This window comes from Macaca thibetana, chromosome 2, assembly GCF_024542745.1.
Source record: "Macaca thibetana thibetana isolate TM-01 chromosome 2, ASM2454274v1, whole genome shotgun sequence".
Taxonomy (NCBI): Eukaryota; Metazoa; Chordata; class Mammalia; order Primates; family Cercopithecidae; genus Macaca; species Macaca thibetana.
The window spans coordinates 151,032,603-151,051,917 of record NC_065579.1 but is presented as its reverse complement, the minus strand read 5'-3'; the positions used below and the strand labels follow the sequence as shown (position 1 = coordinate 151,051,917).

Sequence of the window (19,315 nt, the reverse complement as noted above, 5' to 3'; positions counted from 1 at the left end):
TAAAAATACAAAAAATTAGCCGGGTGTGGTGGTGGGCGCCTGTAATCCCAGCTACTTGGGAGGCTGAGGAAGAAACATCGTTTGAACCTGGGAGGTGGAGGTTGCAGTGAGCCGAGATTGTGCCTTTGCACTCTAGCCTGGGCAACAGCAGCGAAACTCTGTCTCAAAACAAAAAAAGAAAAGTTACACTAACAAAACCCCAGCTTGTTATAAGACAAGGGTCCTGAACCCTGTGCTGTTAATATCTCAGATTCTCTGGTCACTTGCATGAGGAACCCCTTGTCCCTCTGCAGCCAGCTTGCAGACTGGCTTAGCCTGAAGACTGACTGGCAGGGAAGGACTTTTTGGAAACCTCTTAATATAGTCTGTCTTTCCTGTAAGTGCAGAACCATTATGAATAGCAGAATTAGATTTTAAAATTGTTAAAGAGCTGGAGTCCGTAATTGAACTGAAATTCTCCCATATTCCTGAAACACCACATTCAGGCCTACTGACTATGAAAAATCATTGCACTCACTGGTAGGTATTTCAAATCCAGGCAGAGCACACATCAGTTTATTTTGAAATGCAACACAGATCAGTATTTTATGAATACAACTTATTACCACATTAACATTATCAGGTAAAAACAGCTTTCAAATGCATGCATAGAAAGTTAAGCATAGTCTCTGGACTCCTTATTTCTAAATATACAAAAAATACATTTAAATTATATAATTTTAGTGAATCAAAGACTTATAAAATTACAATTTTGGTTTTCACAACATAGAAAAAATACAAAAATGACTATATATACGGTTGTATAATTTTTTACCCAAATTTCAAAGGAGCAGTATGTATTGAATTTAATGTTTTATCTGAAACTCAGAACTGCAAGTAATTTGCAGGCTGGACCACATCAATGCCAACCTTTTATTATAAATGAATAACCAAAAAAATAAGTGAAAAATGAGGGCATGATCTCTTCTTATACCTCTTCAACTCTCCAGCACCTAAACCTTTCCTGTCAGAAGTCTGCTCTGGAGACAGTTTTTCATCTGCAAGGCCAGTACTTTATTCCATGACTAACTCTCCATGGTGCCTCTAGGTAACGGTTGGTACATGTTAAATGAATGAGCCCAACCTCAGTAAACATAACGCAGCAAGATGCAGATTAGCAGTCTTTGCCGACAAAAGCACTACTGCGGACCTCAAAGAATTCTCTCTGTCAGAAGAAGGCCCCCATGGAGGGGATCTGAAACACACAATCAAGTGGGTAGTTGGGAAGATGATGCCTTTGACTATGCCCTGAAATGAAACCGCTAAGTCTGACAAAATACCCACAAAAACATGACATTCCTTGTTCACACTTTATTAAGAAGGTGTGACATTTGGTGGTGTGGTTGTTCTCAATTTATAAAAGAATAAATGACTTCAAAGGAGAAATGAATTCATGTTAGGGATAAAGAAACCAGTTAGAGAGGTTATTGAAGGACACAGTGACATGCCTTACTTATCTGCCATAAGTATTCTAAATGTTGATGTACAAAAATACACACTGGGGTTGAGACCCTTTTTGAAAAGGGAGCTGTGTGCTGTGTTCTCATTGCCAAAGTTCAATTCAATGCAACAGCACTGTTTGCAACAGAATGTTTTTCATAAGTAGTGACAAATTATAATAAAGCGGCCCAAATAAAACCCCCAGTCCAGCAACCCTGGAAAAGCTGCATTTTTCATCCTGACTTCTAGAATTTTCCCAAAAACAACTGAAAAAATCTAACAGAATAAAGTAATATGACAAATATAACCCAAGTTGATTCTATTTTATAGTAGAAATACATTATGGAAGAATAAAACGAGAGAAAAGGCATGAAAAAATCTTTCCCACATATTTTGTCTATCAAATACAAGAATAGATTCTAATCTCAACACGCCCAAGTTGAGTGCTGACTTTAAGAAGCAGAATTTTAAAGTTCAATTCAAAAATAATTTATTACACACCTGCCTGCATTAAATTTTCAAACTTCTATAAAAATAAGCACTTAAAAATTTAGTTTTCCAGGGGCCGGGCACAATGGCTCACGCCTGTAATCCCAGCACTTTGGGAGGCCGAGGCAGGCAGATCATGAGGTCAGGAGATCGAGACCATCCTGGCTAACACGGTGAAACCCCGTCTCTACTAAAAATACAAAAAAAAATTAGCCGGGTGTGGTGGCACACACCTGTAGTCCCAGCTACTCGGGAGGCTGAGGCAGGAGGATGGCATGAACCCGGGAGGTGGAGCTTGCAGTGAGCCGAGATCACGCCACTGCACTCCAGCCTGGGCAACAGAGTGAGACTCCGTCTCAAAAGAGAAAAAAAAAAAATTTTGTTTTCCAGTATGAGTTTTCTGATATTCGCAATTATACTTTAAATGACAACTACTCAATAAGCGAAACTTTTAAAGTCTTAAAGTTCAACATCAACCCCCCCCAAAAAAAAAAAAAAAAAAGCTGCAGGGGGTGGGGGAGGAAAAAAGGCTCCATAAAGATACTGTGCTATTTAATACTTAATGGACATCTAAACTCGGGCTTTCACATTTTCATCCAACTCTTTCTTTCTTATTTTTTTTTTCAGTTTACCTACAGTTGCAATACCAGCCCTTTCTTGAGGAGTTTTAAACGCATGGTTGAGCAATTAAATCATATGAGGATGTGACATGGATGAGATAATGTCGGTAGGACCAAACTATTTCTTGGCTGCTCCAACATGCGGAGATGATACTGCTTTTAGCTCATGATGGCCCAAGTGGAATGTTTTACTGCCTATGGACTTATAGCTTGGTGGAAATTAACATAGGACCTTAATTAGCAAAAGTATCCAAACAGAAGAGCGAATGAAAATTAAAAAATAAAACAATAATGGTGTATAAACCTATTCCTGAATGTTTTCTGACTACCTTTCTAAAGCAACACGTTCCATGTGCTTTCAGTAACAGAGCCTCCATTCCTACGTGGCTGGATCAGCTTCTTCAGGGTCATCAGTGCATCAGTGAGAATAGCTACTGGCAAACACGTTACTCAGAGGTGTTCTGAGAACAGTGCTGTGAAAAGGACTTGTCGCTTATGAGCTATTGAGCTCCCCCTTTCTGAGACCTGTCATTTTGTTAAGATATGATTGAGGCTGAGCTCCAGATAAGATATATTCTTTACGGTATACACATACTTATTAGATTCAAGCACGTTTCTTAGTGGCAGGCAGTAATGACTCAATTTAAAACAAACAAAAGGGTTCTAAGTTGTTTTCTGATTATAGGCACTACCCCGAAGCTTCATAGGCATATACATTTTATAATTCATTCATTAGATACGAGGGGATAGGTCCCAGCCATAACTTCAGAGCATTCCAGAGAACAGAGTTTGCCGCTTCAAAAATACAAATAGTTTCCAGCATGCAGTCAAGCACTTTGACAAGGGAATGCTAAACACACTGCAGACTGAAACATAACTATACTGCAAGCTGGGCTATTCGGTTGGTACGACTTCATTATTCAGACTGTAACTCTCAAGTACTTAGTGTTACAGGTCTTTACTGATCAGATACATGAAGGACACAGAAGGACATAAAATGTCAAATCCCTTTCTAGTGCCATCATAAATATTAGGAACTTCTGGTTGAAAGAGCATGCTGAGATGAACTGGCCAGGGTGTTTTATGTAACAATCTTTTTCTAAAATAAAATCTCAGGCCCACGTGACACTGGATTTTTGTTTTAGTTTTGTTTGAATATTTTAAAAATAGTTCTTACTTATTTTCTATGAAACGTATTGGGAACTCAAAAAGTCTGCAGCATTTTTTGATCATTGAAAAGTTTGTTTTGGTGGGAGGTGCAGAAAGCAGGAACTATTCAAATTTCTTGTGCTCTTCAGTATGAGAAAGGATCTTTCTTCTCTGGTGTATCATGTGGAAATACAACTGGGGAAAAACTGAAAAGAAAAGAAAAGTTGGTTAAGAGGATGGTTTAAAATTCCATGCTCTATTTAAAGCATATGAACTTGAGGTCCTCTCTAACCCTCTGACTAATTTCTCATCCAGCAACCAAGGAAGGTAACAAAGTAGGCTTGGGGAAAGGGAGAAAAAACACAGAGAGACTTACCATCTTTCTTTTCCTGCTTTAGCTGAGGGAAAAAGTGGTGTGGAATACAGTGACAGACACTATTGTCACTATCATGAGCTATCTCGATGCCACACAGCAGCCAAATAATATTCTTTCATGTATTATCTCCACATTTATTCTGACTAACTTCACAACAACCAGGTGAAGAATTCTAGTGATGAAGTTATTATTCCTATTTCAAAGAGGAGGAATTTGAGCTCCAGAGAGGGTGAGCAACTTGCCTGGGGTCTCATAGTAAGTCCCAGACAGAATTGGGACCAGGCTCTTGGCTCCTTACCCTCAGCCTAGCCCCATCTGGTCCCAGGACAGGTGGTTCTTTGGGAAGAACAACCTCTCTTGGGAAGTAGTTTTGGGTAAAGACTTGAGGAGGAGGAGGAGGAATGCCACATTTGCTTTGAACACAACTAAGCCAGGTTTGGATGTTAAAAAAAAAAAAAAAAGGCCTTATGAAATGCAAGCCAGTGTCTTAGGCACTGGGGATTCTTCTGTTCTTGGTCATTTCACAGAATACTTCAAAAAGCACTGGTTCTCAAATGAATGGGGTGGTACTGCCTCCCTCAGAACTATTTGGAACTATTTTGATAGTTTGACTATTTGGAAATAAGGGAGAAAGGGAAAGGGTACTGGCAGTTGGCATATGAGACCAGGGATGCTAAAACATGCCACAATGTATGACAGTACCCACTACTAAGAAGTATCCCACCCAAAATGCCTATAGTGTCCCTCTAGGAAATACCAGTTTCAGCCACCCAGACTTCACAAGGTTACTGTGTGTAAACAACTCCAGGTGAAATGCTCTTTGTTGTACAATACCCTTCCTTTCCTCATCTCTCCAACAGCTCCAATCTTTATTTTATTGATATTACTTTTTTAGACAGGGTCTTGCTTTGTCACCCAGGCTGGTGTGCAGTGCTGTGATCTTGGCTCATGGCCTGGACCTCCTGGGTTCAGTCAATCCTCCCGGCTCAGCCTCCTGAGTAGCTGGGACTACAGGTGCACACCACTTCACATCTGACTAATTTTGCATTTTTTGTAGAGATGGGATCTCCCTATGTTGCCCAGGCTTGTCTGGAACCCCTGGGGTCAAGGGGTGTGCCCACCTCAGCCTCCCAAAGTGCTAAGACTATAGGCATGAGCTACCAAGCCCAGCCCAGTCTCTCTTTTTCAGACGCATATTTTTGGAAGATAATTTCTACTACTCCCAGCTCTCTCCTGACAAGTTTCTTCCTTTTTAAATGGGTTCCAAGCTGGCCAAATTTCAAATGATCCTCCCAAAGCACGCCAGGACACCAGTGCATGTGTGACAAAGATCTGCCAACCTGCAGAGGAGGCAGCATGTGGAACAGGGCTGCCGTCCACGCCATTGCTACTGCCAGGCAGGACGCTGTTCACAGGAAAGACCTCACTTAAACATGTAATTCAACAGGCAGAGAACTATTTTGGCATGAAAGCCAGAAAATCCGACAAGCTCTATAATCTAAAAACTGGAAGTCAAGATATAATTAAACCATAAGGAATGTTAATTGTAATCATTTAAAAATGTGGGGCCAGTCCCATTTCTATAGATTTTCTGTAGCGAAGGGAAACTGTGAGCTGGGCATGCTCAAAACCTTCCACTGGTTGCATTTGTGTTCACACAACCGGCAGCTGCAGCCTCACAGCTGGCTCAGATGGCCCGGGGGAGAATAATGACTTGGAGGTTATGCATTAAGCCCTTGGTGGCAGTTCAAGGAAGGAGATGACCATGCAGACCTTCATTTCCATGGGCAGGGCCTGCCACCTACCAGAGGGGTCAGATGATGGTGCTTTCACTCCTTTACATCTCCCAGAGATTCCTCAGTACCCAGAGAAAGGAATGTGGATGGGAGGCCAAGGGCCTAGGGTGCCTGGCCTATTCTCCACAGTTCAGGCAGTGGCCTTCTGGCTGACCAAAACTGTGATTCTGTCTCCATCTGAATCACCTACATGTTCAGACTGAACCCGACCATGACACTGAAAGCTTTCCAGATGCATGGCTGCTACTTTTAACAACATGAGCTACACTGAGGAATAATAGCACTGAAAAAACCCCTCAACCTGAGAACAGGCTATTGAGAATTCCACCTTCTGTTCTCCCAGTTCAGGGGACACAGAATGGGGACACTGCTGGGCACGTGTGTGTGTCGGTCCCTGTGTGTGGGGGGTCAGCAGGGTGTGGGTGCTGCTGGGCCCTCCTTTCTTTAAGAAGATGGCCAGCCCTCTTGGGGCTCTCTTCCCCTCTGGAGAGAGAACTGTGGAGGGCGAGAGCACCAGATACGCTCTCTGAATGGGCCAAGTCTCCTTGGTTGCTCTAAAAATCAGAGGTGCTCTAAAAAGCATATGAACTTGAGGTCCTCTCTAACCCTCTGACTAATTTCTCATCCAGCAACCAAGGAAGGTAACAACCAAGGAAGGTTACGGTTACTGACAACCCGGAAAGTGCCAGCTTCTCCAGGTCCTCACCCCTCATCAATGTATCTTGCCCTTTTTTGGCTCCCTCCCCCATAACCAATTTTCACCAATTTGGGGGTGGAATGTAAACAGGCCGTAGACATCTACTGAGTCCTGCAGGGACTGTGTTGTACTAATCCTGTATATATTGCAACTACAGCAGAATAGGACAGGAGCACCTGGCCAAGGCACCCCAATATGAGGAAACTCCTGGGGCCAAGTCTCATGAGCCACAATTTAGGCTATGTGTGCAACAACGCAACAATGGATGAGGCCCATGAAAAGGAGGTGTTACTTTATATAATACATGTGTATCATCAACTTGCCATTAAAGATTAAAAGAACACTACCTTGTAGAAAGAAAACCAAATTTGTTAAAGGAGACTGCATGTCAACAGCAACCTCCTAATTCTGCATTTTCTTCTGATAAATATAAAGCTTTGGAAAGTTGGAAACGTGCAGCTGGCCAGAATGAACTGTACACTCTGGCCTCAACAGTAACAACCTGAACCCCTGAGGACATCCAGAGCTGCTGGCTCAGGCCAGAGCACAGTGAGGCCAGCAGGCACCAGGTGACTCGCATCAGGAGAGGTGGTCTGTGTGCCATCTTGAACCTGGGGGAGGAGTCCGAGGTTTGCAGGGAATCTTTTAATCACTATTTGAGATCCACCCTTTTCCCTGGTCTACAAGAGGTAAGCTGCCTTAGAAAAAGAAATTATGTTAGACTTTAACTGAGCCAAGTTCTCTTACCAAAAGGAGGCTGGGACTGCAAGGGGGAATTACTTAAGGTAAAGAAAGCAGACTTCTGTTGGGAGGAGAGTCCTTTCCTACTCTCTAAAACAGGGGTACCCAACCCCTACCTGTTGGAACCGAGCTGCACAGCGGGAGGTGAGTGGTGGGCAAATAAGCATTACTGCCTGAGCTCTGCCTCCTGTCAGACCGGCTGTGGCTCTGGATTCTCACAGAAGTGTGAACCCTGTTGTAAACTGCACATTCAAGGGATCTAGGTTATATGTTTCTTATGAGAATCTAATGCCTGATGATCTAAGGTAGAACAGTTTCATCCTGAAACCATCCCCTGCACCGCCCAGGGAAAAACTGTCTTCCATGAAACTGGTCCCTGGTGCCAAAAAGGTTGTGGGGACTGCTGCTCTAGAAGACAACTGGCTCTGGGGTCAGTGTCTTATCTTTCCTCTATCTCTTTCAAGACCAAGATGAAAAGCTCACAGCAGTGGGTTTCCCTCAGGAACGCTATCGTCATGGAGGCCGCATGTGGTACCCAGGCACTGTCACTACACCAAGAGCTCAGAAGGAAGAGGCAAAGCTCAGCACTGGTTCGCTACCAGGGCACAAAGAGACAAACATGCAGACAGATGGAGGCTGCCCTGGGGAGTAGTTCCTGGAAGGAAGCCTTGCTTCCTAGAGAGGTTGGAAGTCTTGCAGGAACTCTCAGGTAGGAACTCCTAGATTTTTGTCAATGTGGAAGCAGCTTGTTATGGATCTGATTTCATAAAAACCTCCCTGCCCCTCTCCCAGTCACCCAGTATGGTACATGTCTTCTATTCATTTGACCATGGTGAATTCAAATAAAGCCTGTGGTGCCCACTGGGATAATATGTGTTAGTTACTCTGAGTGTGGTAAAACTGCAACTGTGAACTGCTGCTCTAGAGACTGGAAAATGAAACTCTTAAAAAAAACAAAATTAGAAAGGTGAAAAACGATTAGTTAATTTTTATTACTTAAACATTTAGATGATTTCACATTTATCGTCTGTTGGAAAATCAACTACTTTTTACATTTGAAGAGAGATGGCCTCTGGTTGCTATGATTCCAGCACTAGAGAGGAGGACTCGATCATGAATAAAGAGTGGAAAATGAATCATGAAGCAGAACTGTATCCAAGAATTTCTGCAAGATAAACACTCACATGAAATCTAGATGTAGTTTTTTTCTCACAAAGCATGAAATGCAATTTTCCACAGAGGGACACAAGCATGTCACTTTGTTAGGATGATTCATTCTGGTGATGCCGTGGAATGAAGAGAAGTCCAACCCTGTCTGAATTTAACCTGGGGTTTAGGGAAGAATATAGCATCTTTTCTAGATTAAAATAAGATTCAGAGTTACAATGGTTATAGAAATAGCTAAATGAGAAGAACCACTAACATTGTATGTCCTTGGTTATAAGAAGATCTTTTGGTATGTAGAAATCAATCATAGGATTTATAATTGAACATCAGAATTCCAGCATAGGACTAAACTCTTCATGCTCAGAAAGTAGGGCTCACTTCACAGAGACATCAAACGTGTCTTTTTCTCTGTCACTGAATACACTGATAGGCACATTTGATTATCCATATACTTAAATCTTCAGCAGTACTATTAAAATAATTAAAAACCATCTTGAAGAGAACACTGTGTCCCTATCAGTGCTCAACAAGAAAATGAAAAATGTGGAAAAAAATAAATCTATTATTATTTTGTTATGTTTCTAGTTAACTATCAATCAATTCAAAATGAAGTTAAATGTCTATTTCGATATAGTAACCAATGCAAAAGTCTTTTTACCATGTTTTTCAAATACCGTAACAAGCAGTTCTTAAGAGAGAGAAAACTACAATCAAGGTAAGGCCTTTAATGGCTTTTTTGTTTTCCATTCAGTACTTTCCCCAATATATACTTAACCTAGCCTGGTACTCAGTTTCAAACCCACATGCTAAGAAGGGCTGCATTTTGGCAACTGTATTGAGAAGGGTTCATCTTTATTCAATTACTACTGGAAAAAATTCCCTTTGATAGTCAGCATTCAAAAAAACCAAGAAGAATTCCCAATAAATGAGATTTACATTTACTTGGATATAGTGCAAAAACAGTCAAAGATATTTAACTCTAGTTATTGTAGAGCCAAATTTTAAAACATAATTAAATATATGCATAACTGTTTACTTACTTGGAATGTAGGAGATCATTATTAGAATCAGGAATGCATGGTAGTCAAAAGAGAAATTGTATTTGTTGGGTAAACTGATGGAATACAGGCCAGCTTGTCTGACAAAGGGCAGAGCTGCGTATATTGTGAGCAGTTCTCCTGACACTCCCATTGGGTACAGCACAATGAAAAGTGTGTACCTAAAGCAAAACAAAATATTCATTACTGAGGCTCAAAGTCAGCTTTAGGAGGAAGCTGCACTTCCCACCCTTCTAATCAGTCCTGGTCTTTTAGAAAATGATTGTTTATACATTTTCCTGTTTACCTGCTATTCAGATTCAGGTTTTACAAGCCAGTTTTTGAAACCAGCCTACAGCAGGTATATGTTTCCAAATGGTCTAACGACAAAATAAAGTCTGTTCAGGCAGCCTCAAAATTTGGTCTGACGAAATAAACAACTCTTCAAAATTATGCTCTAAAATAACTAAAGTGATGCCAAATGCTGGTAAAGTAGGGGAACTGAGTCATGGTTTATATTGAAGGGTCCTGCCCTGTGGGTCTTGGGATGGGGTTGGGGTGGTAGTGGCAGAGGTGTTGGAACATGTGGTCTAGGAATTCCACACCACACGCAAAGACTGAACAACAACAAAAATAGCACAAACATCTGTATACTGCTACTATTTTTCAAATGTTTGTACGTGCTATTGTGAAAAATTAAATATATGCAATTAAAAAAATTTAAAATTCATAATAGCTTTTGGTTACTATGTAATTTTCCAATCAAAACACCCCACAATTACGATTATCGTCACATGGGAGGGGAATCTGCATAATTTTTCTCTCTTTAAAAATGAGTTCTCCACATTCCTCAAAGAATTCAGAGAGCAGTCACTGCCCTATGGAACTGTAAGCCGCTGTAAGTATTGCTAAAGGAATCATCAGCTCAGACTTTCAACAGCCTTTGGCTGTTTGTGGCTCACAATGTGCAACAGACTACAAACTTCTGTGTACAGGAATTGTGTTGAAGATCTCTGAAGTGGAAGGGAAGACATATTCCCCACTGCCAATTTTAGCCACACTAAGTGGGATGGTGGAAAAAAATCTTTCAGAGTCCGTGGAGAACAGTGAACAAAAGAATCTTTCTCCAACAGTAAAATCAGGGCTTGGTCAACAGACTTCCCTAACAATCAGGGTAAACAGCTTTCACAGTGGCTGTCCAGGTTGGTTAGTAACTGCTCTGTTTCCCATTCTTCCCCTTTCCTAATAAAAATGTTCATTGCAAATGAGAAAAACAATAAAAATAACGAAGGAGTTCCCATACTCGAAATGTTGGAAACAATCGGATTATGTCCCTAATTTAATTACTGAACTCATAAATAGTCTAGGAACCACTGCTTTCCTTCCACCAAATAAGACGTTTCAGCTCCAGGGACAACTGGATCCTTGTGCTTTGTCACTCTCCCTCAAAGTCTTTCCCAGCTCAGGAAACTGCCTACAACTGTCTCATGGACTCATTAAGGTAAGCAGATGAACTACTAGCCTTTTACCAGAGTCATCATTACTTGTAAAAACAAAGCAAAATAACAGCGATACACTAAAACTGCCATGTAATGCTTGTTATTACCTAAAAATTAATTTAAGAGTCACAGCTTCTTGGCAAAATTGAGACTAGGAGAATAGGACTCGGTTCAAAAACACCCATCACAATGGCAGAAGCTCATCAGTAAAATGTGATGATATGGACAAAAAAGGGATGTTACAGCAAATCTCTATTGATTGCTACTTGGTGATGAAATTTTTTTTTTTTTTTTTTTTTTTTTTTTTTTTGAGATGGAGTCTCGCTCTGTCGCCCAGGCTGGAGTGCAGTGGCCGGATCTCAGCTCACTGCAAGCTCCACCTCCCGGGTTTACGCCATTCTCCTGCCTCAGCCTCCCGAGAAGCTGGGACTACAGGTGCCCACCACCGCGCCCGGCTAATTTTTTTTGTATTTTTTAGTAGAGACGGGGTTTCACCGTGTTAGCCAGGATGGTCTCGATCTCCTGACCTCGTGATCTGCCCGTCTCAGCCTCCCAAAGTGCTGGGATTACAGGCTTGAGCCACCGCGCCCGGCCAGTGATGAAATTTTTTTAAAAAAGAAAATACTGTATAATTTAATTGAAAAGAACTGAGTCCAATTAAAATAATTTAAGTAAAATATAAAAACCTTAAAACAGTATTTCCGTTAGTCAAAGTTAAGTACAGAGTCCTATTCTGATGAAATCTACGGACAAGATTTCTACCCAACCCCTGTATCAATTTTATTTTTAGAAACTTGGAGGCAATATTTAGGCAATAAAAGGTAAATGCAATGACAGACCATTTCAAAAGTGAGCCTTCATTCCATGTGCTTTTTTACCTGGCCCATTTGATGAGGTAAGGCAGATGGTTTAACAGACTGAATGTATAAAAGGAGTAACGGATGATTTCCGTGATCGTCCAGGCAATAACAAACAGGAGGACACTGTCTTCACTCTGTACCTGAAGGAAGAGGAAAACAAAAGAAAAAAACCACACAGATAACGTTAATGAAGACAGTGTGCAGCACCCGGCAGAGCCAGGGAGTGAGTCGGCACAGCTGCTGGTCTCTATCCTCAGGGCCCCTGTACAGCAGAAAGAGCTTGTGTGTAAAGGAGCTGGGGCCTAGGATGACAGCTGTGTACATTCCAGAGATGAGGGCCAAGTGCGAAGGGCCTCAGTCACCAGGAGCGAGAGCAGCAGGGCAGGGTAACAAACACGAGAGGTGGGAGTTTTGCAGGTTTGCCAGCCTCATGCGGAGAATGTGGACTGATGTCAGTGGGAGCCAACAGCAGTTAGGTAAGGAAGGTGGGAGGGCAAAGTGGTGGAGAGCTTGGGATCCATTACCAAGAATTTTTCTTGATTTGCGTGACAGCTGCGAACTCAAGACAATTTCAGAAAAGGGGAATGTAAGGATTAAAGCACAACTGGGCTGGGTGCAATGGCTCACGCTTGTAATCCCAGCACTTTGGGAGGCTGAGGTGGGTGGATCACATGAGGTCAGAAGTTTGAGACCAGCCTGGCCAACATGGCGACACCCTGTTTCTACTAAAAATACAAAAAATTAGCCAAGTGTGGTGGCATGTGCCTGTAATCCCAGTTACTCAGGAGGCTCAGGCAGGAGAATTGCTTGAACCCGGGAGGCGGAGGCTGCAGTACGCCACTGCACCACAGCCTGGGTGACAGAGTGAGACTGTCTCAAAAAAAAAAAAAAAAAAAAAAAGCACAACTGAAGATGAGGCTAGCTTACAGAGCCAGAAGAATTCCAGTGAGGGGAGGGCTGGGGACCATCTGCAAGGCAAGGGCCCATTTATTTCCTCCCATTAGAGACTTCTTCCCCCAGAGGAGGCCTGCATTAACTCCTCTATGATTAGGGAAGCTTCCACACTGTTCCCAGGAGGCAGTTAGAGCCAGAGAGCTTTGAAATCTCCAGCCTCCTCTGAAGTTGCTTTTATGCTGAAAAAAACAATAAAGGTTTAAAAGAGCCCCTAGGTGATTTTTAAGGAGGTTTTCTCTTGTATTGAAAATTTACTGCTGTGGCTTTAACTTTCAGCACCTCCCCCAACCCCTTCCCAGCTGGGTTTGTAATGAACTTTTGTGCTTGAAAATCAACAAGAAATACCCTTGCACCCTAATTCATATTAGTTTCCATATATCCAAAAAAACAAAAAAACAGTCCAAGAGTCGGACATAAATAAGAAATCCCACCCCATAAACCGAACAAATCTTGACAAGATGGACTTTCTGTCCCATTCCTAATACCTAATACAGCGAGGGAATGGCATTCTAGCCTTAACTTTTGCTTCTTTCCATTTGCAATGTTAATAGTTTTTAGCACTTATATTCTTCCTCAGAAAGTGTACATGGAGCGATCCACCTACACAATGAAATAAGTAGTCATTTACATATCTATTAACTAAATTGCTCTGACAAAGAATTTCATAAATGCAGTTACTATTCTCTAAAAATAATAAGAATTTCATACTGTCAAGAGCAAGAGTACTTTCTGTTTTCCTGGTGCTCTCATATTAGCCAAAGTAAAGCAAAAGCCAAACACCTCTAAAGCTTTCATGGAGAGATTTTTCAGTCTGTCTCCAAATCCTTACTTGAATCCATCTATAACAAAATATAATATAAATATAAAAGCACACTTTGCTTTTTGATGTATTTTATAATCCTCCTTAAGGAGATATGTTTTTACAGTTATGAGTGGAAGCCTTGCCTAAAGAGCTCTGGGTTATAATAGGAAGTTCCTTTAATATTTTGTACTGTAAATCTTGAAAGCAGGGAACGTGTTTTATTCATCTTCTGTTTTCCAAAAACACTGTGCTTTTCACAAGTAAAAGCTCAATAAATAATTGCGGAGTAAATGAATTCAGTCCTAACTGGGTTACTCCGAGACTCAGTTGCCTTCTTTAAGGTGCCTGATAGTTTCTGTGTAGTCTTAGTGACCTTCAAATAGGCAAAAACAAACAAACAAAACTTGAAACCCCCCCAAACCTCCTGCTTTGACCCAGCCTAGAGGTTGGTTATTATTCACCTCCCATCCATCCCCAAGTTAGATCTTAGCCAAAAGAACTATGACAAACTCAGACTAAGTATTAAAGCAGTCTGTTCCCAGAGTCTAGCTGTGAAGACGATGGCATAAGTCTTTTTTAAAATACTAGGGATGCAGGAAATGACCATTTTGTGCAAAATGATATCTTCCAATCAATAGGAAATGTAACATTGTTATCAAGAAGGGATTTGGATAAAGAGATTGACATTATGTGATTTATAGATAATTATAAACCAATAACACAAAACGGGCAGTTAAAACCAGTATGATCAATGAGACTCGAAGAGATATTTGTACACTCATGTTTATAGCAGCATTATTCACAACAGTCAAAAGGCAAAGAAACCCAGGTGTGTACTGATGGATGGATAAGCAAGATGTGGTCTATACATACAATGGAGTATTATTATATACATACAGTGGAGTATTATTCAGCCTTAAAAGGGAGGAAATTCTTACACATGCTGCAACATGGATGAACCCTGAAGACATCATGCTAAGTAAAATAAGCCAGTCACAAAAAGGTGAATACTGTGTGATTCTACTCATATGTGGTACCTAGGGTGAGGCAGAGACAAAAAGTAGAGACAGAAGGTTGCCAGCAGCTGGGAAGATGGGAAATAGAGAATTATTGTTTAATTGGTATGGAGTTCCAGTTTGGGAGGATTAAAAAAGTTCTGGAGATGGATGGTGATGATGGTTGTACAACAATGGGAAAGTATTTCTGCAACTGAACTATACACTTAAAAGTGGTAAAATGGTAAATGTTATATGTATTTTACCACAATACAAAATAAATGAAAAAACCCTCCAAACAGCCCTCAGTAACATAAATTATGGGAAAGTCTAAATGTAATTACATGACTTAGCAACAACAAAATGACTCCAAATCAGAATGGAGAAGACCCACCTTATGAAATCAAGAGATCTGGAGTCTTTGGTGAACCATAAGCCTCACAGGAGCCAACAGGGTGTGAAGTGGCTGTTCAAACAAACAACACTCCAGGATTCAGCTACGTTAACAGTCTTATCCCAAGTACTACACTGTAAATAGATGAGACCCCACTTAGGGAACAGAGTCTGCTAGAACTCCTCAACTAGCAGAGCTGACTTTGGAAACGGAAAGAGAGGGTAAGTACTTTAAAATATGTAAAAGGATACAAAGAGAGGGTAAGTACTTTAAAATATGTAAAAGGATACCATAAGCAAGAGGCAGATGGACATGAGACTAGTAAAACTGGCAGGGAGTAAAATGCTGGGTTCAACCTAAGAAAAACTGAGTAACAAACCAAGTGACTAATCACATAGGCCACCGCAAAAAAGTCGTGTGCTTGTAGGCCCTGGACACATCCCAACCAAGACTGCCCAGGAAGGTCCTACCAAGGACAGGGGGCTGAGCTGGCCTGGGGCGGCCAGGGCTGCTGCTGTTCTTTGGAAAGGTGTGTGCCCATGATCCCTCCACAGGCAAGGCGTGAAACGCTGGCTAATACTGACTTCCTTGCATGAGCTGAAATTTTTCTAGTTGGTGAAAAAAATGGGTAGAAGTTTTGATGTTTCTTAAAAATAATTTTTCTTTCATCCAAAAGGCCAGAGAGGAGAGAATAACTGACAAGCTCTCCTGTCATCATTACTGACTGCTGAGCATGTGAAATGTGAACAGTTCTCTGGCTATTACTCCCTGCTTGATGGCAAGGTCTTCAAGGGCCCAGGTCTCATCATTTGGCTTCCTCAGTCCCGACACAGGTCTGGACACAGGGATGTGTGGAATCAATGCCCCTTAAATCGGATGATAACTTATATTTTTCTTTTCCTCCCCATTTTTTTTTTTTTCTTTTTTTGAGACTGGGTCTTGTTCTGTTACCCAGGCTGAAAGGCAGCAGCACAATCACAGCCCACCATAGCTTCAACTTTCAACCTCCCAGGACAGCCTCCTTGGGACTGATCCCCCCGCCTCAGTCTCAAGAGTAGCTGGGACTACAAGTGCGTGCCACCACACCCAGCTAATTTTTTTCTTATTTTTTTGTAGAAATGGGGTTTCACTGTGTTGCCCAGGCTGGTCTTGAACTCCTAGACTCAAGTGATACTCCCTCCTCGTCCTCCCAAGATGCTGAGATTACAAGTGTAAGCCACTATACCTGGCCACTTTTCTATTTTGAAAGCAACAATTGGGAACATTTTTATAGTAAGTGGGGAGCCTCCTTTCTATTAAGTGCCAGTGAGTCTTCAATAGCCTCAGGAGTAAGAAAAGCTAATTTAGCTTAGGAGGGGTTTTCTGAGGGGCAAAAGATTTGGATTATAAGAAGTTCTACTCAGCTGCTTTTTGAATTTATAACTAGAAACATATAAACATATGATTTTATTAATTATCAAGAATAAGAGGTTTATGGCTGAGGGGCTCATGCCTATAATCCCAGTGCTTTGGGAGGCTGAGGCAGGAGGATCACTTGAGGCCAGGAGCTGAGATCAGCCTGGACAGCATAGTGAGACTCCATTTCTACAATAAAATTAAAAAGTAGCCAGGGTGGTGGTCCACACCTGTGGTCCTACCTACTTGGGAGGTGAGGTGGAAGGATTGCTTGAGCCCAGGAATTTGAAGTTAAAGTGAGCTATGATGGTGCCACTCAACTCCAGCCTGGGTGACGAGCAAGACCCTGTCTCTTAAAATAAGAAAAAAGGAGGTTTAATAAGTCTGCTTAAAGATTTTAATGCAAATGTTCGTAGAGTATTAGTCATAATTGAAAAGTGAAAACAACCCAAATATCCATCAACTGGTGAATGGATAAATGACATCTGATAGATATACCTGTACACTGGAATACTATTCAGCAACGTAAAGGGAAGAAATATTGACACATGCTACAACATAGACAAACCTCTAAAACATTATGCTGAAAGAAGCCAAATGCAAATCATCATACATTATATGATTCCATTTATATGAAATATTCAGAAAAGGCAAATCTAGAGACAGAAAGTAGATTAGTGGTTGCCAGGGGCTGGGAGTGGGAACTAATTATAAAAGGGCATAAGGTCTCCATGATGTGCTTATTTCACATTGCATCCCTATATCAAAACATCTCATGCACCCCATAAATACAGACACCTACTATGTACCCACAAAATTTTTAAAAAATAAAAAAAAATTTTTTAAAGGGTATGAGGGATCATATTGGGGTGATGGAAATGTTCTAAAGTTAGATTATGGTGATGGTTGCACAGCTTGGTACATTTACTAAAAAACATTTAATTACACACTTAACATGGCTGAATTTTGTAAATAATACTTCTGTAAAGTTATTTAATAAAAAAATATCTGGGAGGTTGAGATGAGAGGATAGCTTGAGCCCAGGAGTTCGAGACCAGTCTGTGCAACATAGTGAGACCCCCTCTCTTAAAAAAAGAAAAAAAAAGGAGTTTTCTTTAATACATATTATTGCCTTTTAAGAGAAAAGGGACATTTAGAACAAAGAGGGAGAAGGGAGATGATGAAGATTTACCAAGGATTTCTAAGAAGAGGGAGACAAAAGCCAGGTTTAGGATAGGTTGCCAAAAATGCCATAAAGCCATGTTTCGAAGTTGCATGTTCAGAAAGATGGGCACAAATCGGGGAGTGGGTACCATGAAGCCCTTCCTGTTAGGGAATCTTCCTTTGCCTGGCATAGTGAGCTGTGTATTGGATACTCCACGCTGCAGACGGAAGGTTTCCACCCCCTGCTCTAAAGCGAGGGAGGAGGCGGCTGGGTGTAGGCGGCTTGTGTAATTTAGCCAAGGGAGTTTACATAGAAATTCAAGCTGGAGAAACAAATGGGTGCAAGAGAAAAACCTTTACACACAAATAGCATCATATGTTTGACTTTAAAAGGCACAGGGAGTATCAGTACATGAAAAGCTGTCATTTTTATTACAGTCAAAGAAAAACAGATGGTGCCACATAAGAAAACCACTATTGTAGAAACCCTATTCTTCTTAGCATTTTGGAACCCGCTGCTTACTGTGCTGGTTATTTCAAAGAAATTCTCTAACCAAGCTTTATGGCAAGCATTCTTTCCTCTTCTTAAAACCCCTTTCATTTGTGAAGAGATTTGGTAAGATCTAAGAGGGTAGGACTAGGGTTTGCTTTTGGAAAAACCGTACGTTTGTCTTAGTCTGCTCAGGCTGCCATAACAGAATACCATAGACTGGGGGGCTTAAACAAAAGAAAAGTATTTTCTCACAGTTATGGAGGTTGGAAGTCTGAGATCAGGATGGCAGCATGGTTGGTTTCTGGTGAGGGCTCTTTTCCTGACTTGCGGTCGGCCACCTTCTAGATGTGTCCTCACATGGTATCTTTTTTCATAAGGGTGCTAATCCCATCATGAGGGCTCCACCTCCTCATGATCTCATCTAAACTTATTTCCCAAAGGTCCCATTGTCAAATACCATTGCACTGGGGGTTAGGGTTTCAAGATATGAATTTTTTGTGGGAGGAGACACAATTCAGTCCATAGCAATGCTCTAGACTGGGTGTTGGCAAACTTCTTCTGTACAAGGCTAGTCAGTAAATAATTTAGGGAGGGTTTGTACCACATGTGGCTGTTGTAATATATTCATCACTGTTTTTTAAACCCTTTAAAAAATGCAAAAACTATTAGCTGGGCATGGTGGCGTGTGCCTATAGTCCCAGCTACTCAGAATCACCTGGGTCTAGAAAGTTAAGGCTGCAGTGAGCTGTGATCACACCATTGCACTCCAGCCTGGGCAACAGAGCAAGACACCGTTTCTAAAAAACAAAACAAAACCCACCAACCAACAAAAAAAATAAAAACTATTATAAATCACAGGCTAGATTTGGCCTACAGGCCAACCTCAATTATAGATTCATTTAACCCCTCCAACCTTCGACTTCTTTTTTTTTTTTTTTTTTTGAGATAAGAGTCTTGCTCTGTCACCCAGGCTGGACTGCAGTGGCGCAATCTCCGTTCACTGCAAGCTCTGCCTCCAGGGTTCACGCCATTCTCCTACCTCAGCCTCCTGAGTAGCTGGGACTACAGGCGCCTGCCACCATGCCCAGCTAATTTTTTTGTATTTTTAGTAGAGATGGGGTTTCACCGTGTTAGCCAGGATGGTCTCGATCTCCTGACCTCATAATCTGCCCGCCTTGGCCTCCCAAAGTGCTGGGATTACAGGTGAG

General features: G+C 41.4%; 1 protein-coding gene across 1 annotated transcript in view; it reads right to left on the bottom strand.

The window, feature by feature from the left end:
- Positions 1-522: 522 nt before the first annotated feature.
- The window catches only part of HACD2 (3-hydroxyacyl-CoA dehydratase 2), a 96,188-nt gene continuing 77,395 nt past the window's right edge, over positions 523-19,315 (bottom strand). Inside the window, exons 5-7 of the mRNA XM_050781814.1 lie at positions 11,929-12,050; positions 9,555-9,733; positions 523-3,943 (exon numbers count right to left, since the gene is read on the bottom strand). Coding sequence (XP_050637771.1) covers positions 3,861-3,943; positions 9,555-9,733; positions 11,929-12,050 — 384 coding nt within the window. The 3' untranslated portion in view covers positions 523-3,860. The remainder of the gene's footprint in view (positions 3,944-9,554; positions 9,734-11,928; positions 12,051-19,315) is intronic.